At 38.8% G+C, this 12,369-nt stretch overlaps 1 protein-coding gene across 1 annotated transcript in view; it reads right to left on the bottom strand.

The window, feature by feature from the left end:
- The window catches only part of GUCY1A2 (guanylate cyclase 1 soluble subunit alpha 2), a 165,669-nt gene that overhangs the window by 40,331 nt on the left and 112,969 nt on the right, over positions 1 to 12,369 (bottom strand). The window contains exon 6 of the mRNA XM_069883499.1: positions 11,254 to 11,397. Within this exon, the coding sequence (XP_069739600.1) occupies positions 11,254 to 11,397 (144 nt within the window). The remainder of the gene's footprint in view (positions 1 to 11,253; positions 11,398 to 12,369) is intronic.

Raw genomic sequence — 12,369 nt, 5'->3', positions numbered from 1 at the left:
CTAAAAATCCCATAACTGCAGAAGCCAGAGTACGGTGCCAGATCTGCATAAGGGTTAACTCAGGTACAGGATTACCCATGGGGCTGAGAAAGACACTGTTGTCCATGAGAAAGCCCACAGGCAGCTCTTCTAGGACTCTGCAAGGCTTTGCTTGCAATCCGGGGTGAGAAAAGGCAAGAACTACTGAAGAACTCTTACTTGCAACACAGAAAAGCTCTGTGTTGTGGGGAGGAGTGTGTCTTTTCTGCGATGAGCATAATCCTCCCATTAAAATTATATGAAAGGACCAAGATAACTAACAGGTCATGGCGAGGAGTGCTACGCCCTCTAAATGTGTAACAGACATTGTGCAATATAAAAAAGTGCAAGCAGCTTAGGTCTATTTTTTGTTTATTTCCAGTGCACCTTACCCAAAACTCTCCATGCAGTAGGAGACAAAGGAGGGGGGAGAAGGAGAAGATGGAATGAGGTCTTTGAATCTTTTTCTCCAGTCTGCATCAAGGTGAAAGAAGAGTGAGCTACGCTAGCACTGTCACCTAGCACATGAATACCTGAATGGCATTAGTCAGCAAGATACTTTACCTCTGCGCACTGGAGGGCTCCTGGAGCCAGAACACCATCTCTTGCATCTAGGAGAGGGTCAGATCAAAGGAGGAGGCATATTTGCCCTATTCACTGCCAAAATCTGCAATTTACAGCACGTTATGGCCCCAGATAAATAGGACCATTTTGACTGGGGGACTTCACTGATTGGACCCTTGGAAGAGAGACAGAAAATGAAGGGACATCAGTGATGTCATGCTGGTTCTGAAACAAAAATATCGCCCTGTGTAGAAGACAACGTACATAACTGAGATGGCAATAATAAATCAATATTACCAGCACTGGCCAGAAGAGGTTTCCTTCAGTTTAAACCTGGCAGACAAAAAGCAGGTGCAGCCAGCTCGTCACTGAAAGGAGAAGCAGATGGTGTAGCAATACAGCACAGGGCAGCAACTGCCTGACAGCATCTCAGCAGCTGAAAACACAGATGCTGAAGTAGCAACCACCTCTACAACTGCAAAGGGCAAGGCATTTTCCCCTCAACATCTCTCTCAGAGGCTTCTCAGATCAACTAAACCTATTAACTCAGTGAGGTGGCAATTCAAGCCTAGCAGCATTTTCTGTTCATGCTTATGTGGCTGGACTGCATAAAAGGCACTAAATCGCTATTATTATGCAAACCCTGTGCTTGTTTCTCAGTGTATTACCACTTATCTTCTGTGAGGCCTCATAGATTTGTGTTTTATTTTATATCATTACTTTAATTTAGGTTTTGTGTAATGTTTTCCATCTCTTCCCCATCTCAGGAGATAAGAAAAATAGTCTTGTAGTTGATAGTGGAAATTTTAATTTTTCTATGACAGGAAGGCACACAAAGGGTAGAAGAGAACAGATATTTAGGACTTAGGAGAAATAAAAGTTCAGCACTGAGCTACCCTCGGTTCCCTAGCCCAAATCTTTATTCATGGATAATTTAAAACTATAAGGTTTTTTGTCTTTTTTATATAAATATATAACTATACAGATAACAATTCTCACATTCTAAGGATTTTTGGCCATTGTTCCCTTTGTAAAGATGTAACAATGTCAACCTCCTGAAATTCCTGTGTGCACCACAGTTCTAATTATTTATTCACCTGGTGGGTTGTATTGCTGCTGCTACTATCGCTTTCCTTTTGTCTGAATAAAGAGTCAATTAAAATAATAAAAATAGAAAATTTCAGCTTCAGCATGGAAGTTCCTCACTGATTGTAACAGTCAAAACCAGAATTTGATGCTTTGGCAGCTGCACAAAGTGCCCCAGTCCAAGTCCAGAGGCAAACCAGCATCAAAGGGTATCTTCCATCCTAGATAATCAAGAATTCAGGGGTTCATCTTTTTGATAAAGGACACAACTTCAACACTTTACTCCGTTTAAAGTCTTTTAAATTTTTTTTTCTTTTTATTCCCCGGGTGATTGTCCTAGTAATTAATCTATTTATTACTCTGGAACAAGTTCTTCTCTGCTCAGAAATTTACCCAAACCCGGTAAATTTGCCCAATGAAAATGTGGCACGACATTTCTATGCAAGTTTTTGATTTTTCAGTGTTCTCAGCCAAAAAGTATTATCCATGGAAAAGTCCCAACCAGCTCTACTACTAAGCAGACATCTGGAGTACTACTTGGAGGTGTTTGTGTCTGGAAGGGCTTCCGAACTGTGAGAATCAGACCAGTGAGAGATCTCACACCATGACCTTAAACCTAACCCCACAATCCAGCTGCACGTCCTGTGACCACAAATCCCATGTGGGAATCTCAATCTTGAAACACTCATTGGTTTTCCCTGTGCAAGTTTTTCTATCGCTTAGAGAAGGAAATGGAAGTATCTGCTCACTGTGAGGTACCAGGACAAAGTCATGATCTAGGTGCAGCCATCATAGTAAGGTTTTATCTGCCTTAGGGAATAGGACATATGACTGGATTATATATGAGAATTACATATTCAGCTAAATCTAAATACTGTGAGTCACAAAGAGTTGTGAACATGTAGCAGTCACTGTGAACTAATAAACAATGGCAAAGTGCACAAGGTGCCCCAGGCACCTTCCCTGGTTTCTACAATGATGCTTTATCTTTGCCATGTAGACAAGTATAGAAAGAAAGGCATTTGTGCTCCTACTCACAGAACAAGAAAGTCAGAGAAAGCAAGGCATGAGAGGAGAATGGCCAGGTCCAAAGGCAAAACCTCTTCTCTGTAATCCTGACATTATTAATCAGCTCTCTGCTCATCTTTCAGGTCTCTTCCTCCCAGCAGTTAGAAACAGAGTATCTCATTGCCTTCTAATTAACTAATTCAGCTTGGGCTTACACTGGGTTGCCAATCATCATACCTCTGTGCTCTGCGATTGCTTGCACAACATGCTGACCCGTATCCTCTGCAGGATAAAGCCCTGGTAGTTCTGGAAGTCTACTTTTATCATCTACTGCAGACTTTACCTAAGCACCTGATTAAAACAAGAAATGCACGTCATCTGAAAGAATAACCAACTCCTTGGGAAAGTTAATTCTTCAGTAGAATAAATACCAACCTAATTTTCAGACCGGCCTCTTCTACAGAGCTGCTGTTCTGCATCCACTAGTCATGTTAAACCCCACTTATCCTTGTTATTGCAACACATATGCAATAACGCTGTCGTACAGTGGATGTAACATAACTGGATAAGAAAAAGTCCCTTCAAAAGATAGAAGTTGCAAATAATGGGTGTGGTCTTGTTATTTTTAAAGCAATAGATAATTATTAAAATCAGGCAGAAGAAAGCACTTGAGCAAACATGACTGGAGGGGTGAGGAAAATCAATTTTCCCTTAGGATAGCCTAGCAAAACTTATAATTTCCCAGATGCCTGAGGAGATGTGCTTCAGAACAGGTCAGCTCCTCTCATTTTGTATTTCCAAAGGCACTGGGCCAAAGTGAGGTATGGCATGATGAACTCTCCTCAAGTTCAGGGAACCATCACTAGAGCTGACTTGGGTACGCTCTCAAGAAAAAGTACCAAGCTTCCCCCTGACACAAGGCTCTGAATGCTCCCCAAAGGGTTTGTGTTGTCGAAATACTGGTAAGCCTGTGAAACTAAGAACTCTTACTGTCTTGTTGGTTGATTTTTAGTAAAAAAAGTCTCTTAATGCTAGTGCCTCTTTTCTGGAAAGCTCCTTTAAAACATAAGAAAAAATCTAGTTTGAAGGTATCCAGCCTGAAACAGGATATTATATACCTTCCAGAGTCTGGTGTAGACATTATGTACAAGGCGAAGTTGCTAGGAGACAACAGATGGAGCAAGGAGCATTGCAATAACACAGCAGCTTTTCACACAAGGCTGATGAGAATGCCTGCATCAGCAGTCAACCTTTCACAATTTAAAACAAAACAGACAACATTTCACTGCTTACGTAAAGAAGCGCATTTGGTGAGGACCACTAAAGTTTTATAAAACTAGCACTCTACAACCTAAATTAAAAGCAAGACAAGAAACAGTGAAAAGGATTACACAGACAACACTTGCTAAACTACTCTCCCTCGTTGTATATTTGGCAATGGCCACTTCATTTAGAAACTGAAATAAATCCCATATATTCAAGGAAACGTTGGCATTTCAGTCTACCTGTGTTGTGGACCAAAATGCCATTACCATAATGCAAAGGGGAATACTTAATAAGTTGGCAGAAGATGCGAAGATGCTATAAACACTATCATCTGTTCCCTATTAGTACACTATTTAGCAAAGTGTGCTGCTTTCACTGTGGACATGAGCCACTACAATCTACGAAGCCCTTTTGTCTCTTCCGTATCCTTACTCATCAGTCAGAGTTCATGCTTATTAAAATCTACCACTGCAAGCAGAGATTAGAGGTTTATCAACCACTGTTCCAGTCATCATGACCACAAATAATTAAACAGACAACAGAAAACACAACTAATGCAGCTGCATGGCTGTAAAGTCACACAGCTTAGACATGTGACAGAAAAGGTTCTACTTGTAAAACATTATTTGTCACCTACTTTATATTTATGCGAAGCTAAAGTATACAGTCTGGATAACATCTAAAATTCAAATGGAGGGGCTGTGACTGAACAAAGACCTGAACCTGTGTTTCTGTCCAACCCCTTCCAGTGGGTTCATCCATCCTTCTAAGACCTCATTACCCTGCTCAACTCTGAGGAAGGACTTACCTGATGGATATTCATCCAAATATTTAATTCAAAAATAGGCACTGAAAGATTGTCAGATTAATACAGATTAAAACAGCTTTACTTTCACAATTTAAAGAGGGAGATACAGTAACAAATTGAAATGTAGCTGTATACAGTATCACTGTTTGAAATTCCATGAGATGAATCCGACTCTTTGTATGAAATGGCCCTTCTGCCATGCTGTTCTTCTTTCTCTAATTTATAAAGGAAGACAAACTTTTGTGGCAATAGTGCTAATAAAGGACTATGCTCTTTGAGTGTAGTTTATAAATCCAGTAATGAAATAGGTTTGGCAACGCACATCTGAAAATTAGAAGCTGCAAGTGTGTCAAGCACTTCATCTTGAAAATAAACAACCAAGCAGACCAGACTATGTGCCTTGCCAATGTAAGGTTCCATCTACTCCACCTGAGAACAAATTAATCAAACTGAAGCCAATATCAGCTAGAAATTTTCTGCACTACTCTCTTTAGATTATTTCATGAACTAGTCACTTAGAAGAAAAATAATGCTATGTATTTACTTCAATTTATGATTACAGTTTTTACATCTTATGATAATCATAGAATCATAGAATAACCAGGTTGGAAGAGACCCACCAGATCACCGAGTCCAACCATTCCTATCAAACACTAAACCATGCCCCTCAGCACCTCATCCACCCATGCCTTAAACACCTCCAGGGAAGGCGACTCAACAACCTCCCTGGGCAGCCTGTTCCAGTGACCAATGACCTTTTCTGTGAAGAATTTTTTCCTAATGTTCAGCCTAAACCTCCCGTGGCAGAGCTTGAGGCCATTCCCTCTTGTCCTGTCCCCTGTCACTTGGGAGAAGAGGCCAGCTCCCTCCTCTCTACAACCTCCTTTCAGGTAGTTGTAGAGAGCAATGAGGTCTCCCCTCAGCCTCCTCTTCTCCAGGCTAAACAACCCCAGCTCTCTCAGCCGTTCCTCATAATCATTTGAAAGATACATATTTTTCTTCTGTAGAGGAACACGCTTTAAAACATATCTTGAATTACTGTGGTAGTGCCCAATCTTTATGGTTTAGAGTGGAACACCTGTACACAACAGATCCACATTATTCTGGTTAATGTCAGCAACTTCATGTGAATAATTCACTTTTCCTCCGTGTGTTTCCAGTTCTGTATCTCTTCACTTACCCTAGTAGGACCACCTTCATACTCTATAAAAATAAATAGACAGTCTTAGAGAATAAGCTCTTGGGAAATCTCATTATTGAAAACAAGGTATGTTTTGCCAGAGCAGCCCTTTTCACAAAAAATCTGAAAAGGAAGCCTTTCTGTTTCATTGGGATACAGACTGCACATTAATTAATTAGGCACGATTTGAAGCATGATAAAAAGTGATGCCACTGATAATATCCTACGGGTTTTAACATATCAAATGAGATCTGCATTGCAACCTTTATCTCTAAAGGTCAATGCTCTGGAGAACTCCTCTTACAGCATTATCTCTCGCTATTAAAATTAATGTACTTCCACTTCATCTAAAAAAGATGAAACATATCTTAAATTCAAGTAATGCTCACTTATGTAGAAGGCAATTTTAAATGTAGAAGGCGATTTTAAACAAATATTTTCAAGCTATATTCAGGGGGCACTATGTATAATTAGTCATACAGAACCTAAACCAAATGCATTCTTCCACACTAAGAAGCGTTTTGTTGAAAGGATATAAATGTATATCCAATTCTAAATGCCATAAGTCCTTCTTTTATACTAGGGTGCCTTAGCTAACGTTAAAGTAAAGGGATTTTGCATCAAATAAAACTGAGTAAAAAAAAAAAAATCATACAGGGCCCTGAAGCCTTCTCCATCACTCACAGAACAATCAATCCATTTTCTGTTACAAATATTTCTTTCAAAAAGAGCAGACTGTGTTATAACACTGATGATCGGATTTCTGGAGGCTGCTATGAAATAGCTCACTCTCTCTTTCTGCAAAACAACATTTTTTATCACCCTACAAATCACAGGCTATTTACGCAGGTCTAAGGAGTGCTGGCTCAGCGTCTCCTTCTGCTTATGCGTTGCTGCTGCCTTTGCTTCTGCTGAAGTGTCAAATGCCTCAGTACATGTCAGCTGCACACCGTGATGCTCTCACCAGAGTGCTATGAGCTCTGACTCAGGGGTTGGGAGCATCATCTGGACATAAACCAGACCTGCTTCATACATCTTGTCACCACCCTGAGGTCCATCACTGTTTACTGGCCACACAAGCATTGCTCTAAGGGACAGACTTTTTGTAAAGTCTACACTGCTATACAAACAAGGTACTTTTGTGATTTCTCCGATACAGTTTCAAATGATAACTGTGTTCTCAGATAACAAACTTACTTTGATTATCTGCTAATGCAATTTATAGGCGAAAATCTTATCCTAAATTCCCACTTCTGTGATGTAGTATTTCTTCATCCATTCATTTACTTTTTCTTCCTAACTTCTCGAGTGTCTGTGAGACTCATGTCATTCAATCAGATATTTGCTGCTATCACAGGCATAAACATTTCAAGAACTACAAGAAGTAAATATTTGTGTTCTTGTAAATTCAGCCCTGAGATGACAGTAAAATGCAGCCATTGCAGTAATTCAGAAAATGTATATATTCCATAAAACATAAGCATAAACTCAGACACATCTAAACGAGGATTCATCAAATAAAAAGCAGTACATTTCATAATTGTAGTTAGGTTTCCCTCGAGTTGAAATCTCTGCATCCACGGCAACACAAATAGATTCATAATGACTCTGCCTGAAAAAATGTCACTCCCTAAGTATTATAATTAGCCTCTTAAACATACATTGTATCAGTCACACTCCACAAACCTGGGGAATAACTTCTGAACTCACGGTTCAGAACAACAGTGTTGTTTACTTCTGAGATCAGAAGGCCCCTCACTTTTAGGAATTACATTTTAAAAAACTCTCTCAGCCTGAGCTAAGTAATTATCTGACTTTTTAGAAATAGCTACTAGACTACCCTGAAGAATAAAGATGGAATTTACTCACAGCAACCCATGAAAGCTGTCAAAGATTTCCGAAGTTAGGCATGAGAAAAACTGCCCTCTGATTTTAAGTTATTTTCAAATGTCCAAATACTGATACAGGTTTCTCAATACAAGGAAACAAAAGCTGCATCAGTATTCTATAGTCAACACACTTGGCAAGAACTCAGGAAATGTGACTTGTGCTTGGTAACATGAGTCACAGGTAAGACTAAAGGTCAAAACGGTGCACTTGTTTTGCCATCCATATTAACAAGACTATCTCAAAGTAACCACATTACAGTACAATTTATTTCACTGTACAGAACTCGGGCCACTTATAAATGTCTTATAGCTTACATTGTGTACTTTGCATCTAATGTTAATAACATTTAAATATTTTAATGGCAAAGCTTAAATGTAGAATGTGTCATTCAGTAAGTCACCTATTAATGGTTCTGAGCTGAGCCCATAGTAATTGTTACACATATCTGTGGGTTCCTGAACCTTCGGGTAGATTATAGAACTATAGAATCCTGAATTGGAAGGGACCCACAAGGATCATCAAGTCTAGCTCCTAATTCCACACAGAGCAACCTAAAAGTCAAATCATGTATCTAAGAGAATTGTCCCAACACTGACAAGCTTGGGACCATGACCCCTTCCCTGGTTAGCTTGTTCCTGTGCTTGACCACTTTCTCCTACTCTCCAGTCTGAGCTACCCCTGACGTAGCTTTAAGATATTATTATGCACATGGAGCATTTGTTATCAGGAATCTCTGGCATGATGGGCACCTTCACTTTTTTTTTTTTTAAGTTAAAAAAACCTACAGCTAACAAAAATAGTGATCACTCCAGCCAATCCAACATTGGGTGGAAGGTAAAGTCACACCAATTCAATTTAGAAATAATACACGTTTTTAACTGTGACGATCATTGACATAACCACTAAGAAAAATTACGCGCTCTCTGGCATTTGTAGGAGGATTCATCTGACAGAGTGTACAAGCTTGCAGTGTAGACATCCACATTTAGGCTAAGTCCATAGACTTTCCTTACAGACAACTGAGAAAATACACATTTTTAGGGCATGATTCATCCTAGAGTAGACATCAAAACTAGGCCAAATTAAAGCAGACTTCTCCAAAAATCATCATTTCGATTGTTTTACAGGCTAGACATCTATGTGAGAGGAATCCTAACCTCAATATTTCTAAAACCAAATCAAGGTACCTTTATGAAAGAAGCTTTTTTAAACATAATTTACCAGGTTAGGTACAACGTTGACAAAAACATTCTGCAGCTTTTGTCACTGAGGAGGTGAAACTAGTTGATACCACCATCCCTCCTGCCCTGACATCTATTATACTTAAAACTGAAGACGGGACAACTAACACCCACTAGGGAGCTTCTCAGCTCTATTTTCAGTTTAAGTACAATGAACTGACGTTTTTCTTCTGAATTCTAAAGGAAGTTTAGCACTTTCTGAAAATCTGATTATTCCTAGCGTTCTATTCTATGCAAGCATTTTTCATCTGCACTGTCTTTATAGTCTTTCTTTTATAGGTTTTCTTATGCAGCCACTGAAATCATGATGAAGTTTCTGAAAAATAATGACACTGGTAATGAAAACAGTCACCAACTGGGACTTTCAGAGTAAAACATACACCTTCAAAATTTCAATATAATTGCAGCACTCAAAAGAAAGTTATAAGATGGATATCTGGAAGATAGTTCTCCAAATATGTGACAGTGCAGCCAGAATGCATAAATCAGCTATCGTCACTGGAAAAATAGAGAATTCATCAAAAAATCTAGAAAATCTATTTTAATAGGAATAACAATGTGTTTGAAACAGTCTTGTATCAAAACTGAAAATGCTACATCTTCTGATATGGTCAGTCAATATTTGTCTTAAAATGCTTATTTTACATTTGATGACTGTCCACATGAAGCTTTAAAATTTTTTTCTTCAGGATCCAAAGTCCAATACATTTTTTTCAGAAAGTTATTATATTGAATACGTAGACATTTTCAATAATCAAATTCTTATTTTATTGTAACAGTTAGAAAAATAATCAATGGCATTGATATCTAAATACAAAAATATTTAATGCAGAACTTAATATATTTTCATTTGAATATTGTGTTGCCATATTTCATGGAATGTCTAGCTTGGTTTCCTTGCATTCACACTCTCCTTTCTGGGCAGAATAATTCATTTGGATTAAACCTCTCTTGATTCACTATACACAAATTGTTCAAGGACTGTAGTTCAAGATGTGACTTAAATAATAGGTAGAAAATAGCTTGAACTCAGGAGTATAAAATTTTATTGCTCAAAGAGCATCACAGCAACATATCTGAATACATTTTTAAAAATTTTACGTCCTTTCTCCCAAGTTTTAAATCTTCGAAACAAGCCTTTCAGTTTTTGAAAGCAGCATTTTGGATGCAACCCTCATTTTTTTAACAGACATGAGGAATTTCAATTTATAAAGCATGTTTCAACCATGATGTAAATCCTCCCATGGGAAGCCTATCTGGTCTTCTCATCCAGCTACATATGGCTTTTGTTACAGGCTTTAGACAGTGTTGAATACTTGTTCTACATAATCCCCTCATTTTCTTGGAAAACAAAAGGTATGTATTATAGGAAGAACAATTAAACCAGAAACAGGAGTGAGTACACATAATGAAAGCAATGTGTAATCTGACCCTTGAAAAAGAAAGACACATATACATATCTCCACGGTTTTTCTTCCCTGCTGAACCTCCATCTTCTGCCTAAGCATTACCGTTTTTAAATGTCAGCAGCTACAAGGTTAGTAGAACATAAAAAAGAAGCACAACAGCTGTGGAACTTTAAAATGGTACAAAAGGATGGGGGGGGTTCCATTTCCTGCTATCTCTTCTACCAATCTAGGAGAAGGAAGCGGATTGTGTGGGAAGAAAGCACATCAACATGGAGAAAGAGCAGGCAGTCTGCACATCTTTCTTTTATACAGGTCAACAACTACTTAGAAAAGAGACATATGGCACCTTAGTGCTGCAGAACTCTCTGAGTGCCTCTACACTAGTGCTGAAGTTCCAATCAGGAGCCTACTGCTGAAGCAAATTTCTCAATTGCCATTGCAAACTGTGTTTTGGCTTGTAGCATGGGACAATACTGGATCATGTGAACGGTCTTCTTCTCACACTAAACTGAATTGGAAGAAGGGCTCCACCCTCATATAGGTCATTCAACACATATAAGAAGGTGGCAGCTAGTCTAAGGGCTCTTGTGTTTACTAAAGTAAGGTACATGTAAGCTGACATGATTGTTGATGAGCACAAGCAAATCCATAAAAATGATGGTGATATATTGATGCAACTTTAAATTCTCCTAGCAATAAACAGATTTCTACTGACCGGAGACGATGGAATTAATCAGGTCCATATACCACTGACTAGATGAAAATAAAGAGCAATGGGGTTACCTTAATAGGGCTCCCATCTGGAGTAAGAACCTCTTCTGAAAGCTCCATCATCTTCAGTGCCATCAGGGCAATGGCTTTAGCATGACTAAGACTTTTCTTATGGAGCCCTGCCGCAACACAGTATGCATCACCTATTGTTTCCACCTGCAGCAATCAGATAAATCAAATGTTAAAGTATGATAATGAGAAGAGATCCCTACCACTTGTTATCTGCAATCAAATAGCATTACTTAAAAACGTGGGAGCAAAACATCCATAAGATAAGCAATTAGACAACGGAGCATAATTACCTGAGTTTGCAAACAGGTGCAGTCAAAACCCGACATACAACTGCATACTGGCTCATTACCATTAAAACCAAAGAAGATCATTACATCTAGAACAGCATATGCCCTCAGCTGAGGTACGACAACATTTTCCTATAGCAGTTATACAGTAAACAGTTTTTTCCTAAGCCAGAAACTGCTTGCAGCTTTGTTTGACACTATCCTGGCTGAGTTTGCTACATAGTGCTACATGATAATAATTCATAATTATTATTTGCTTTTCTAGAAAAATATATAAGAAAGAGAATTAGAAAAAGCAAAATATCACCATAAAAGACAGTGAAGAGTCTATAACTTCCCATTAACAGGTAACTCTGCCTAGTATAGTGATAATTTACAAACAGATGTTATTACTACAGATTGTACCTGTCTCAGTTACTTTCAAGTAAGAATTGCCTCTTTGTATTATCCAGGCTTCCTGAATGTGATTTCCCAACCTTCAGGCATCAAGTTCAGCAGACTGATCCCTCTGGTCCCTTCAGACAGGGCTTACCTCTCTCTTACCCTTGATTTTCTGTAAGGAAAGTGGTTGCTTAGGAAGAAGTGGGAGCAAAAGAAATTACACAAGCCCTCTAGCTCTGGATTAAGACAGCCCAAGAAACACTGAAGCCCTTGAGTTCTGCAGCTTTATTGACAACATTGTGTTTTGCATTGTGGTTGCCCACACATCTGCAATGTGCTCTGCACACAGTCTATTAAAAACTGTCCAAGCAGATTCAGCCCTCAAAGATTTGTTTGGGTTTTGCTCCGTAACTAATCCGGCTTTCACCCTGCCCACAACACTGCAGAA

The sequence above is a fragment of the Phaenicophaeus curvirostris genome, chromosome 1 (genome assembly GCF_032191515.1).
Source record: "Phaenicophaeus curvirostris isolate KB17595 chromosome 1, BPBGC_Pcur_1.0, whole genome shotgun sequence".
Lineage (NCBI taxonomy): Eukaryota > Metazoa > Chordata > Aves > Cuculiformes > Cuculidae > Phaenicophaeus > Phaenicophaeus curvirostris.
Note: the sequence above shows the minus strand (reverse complement) of the source record. Positions and strands in the feature narration are given on the sequence as shown.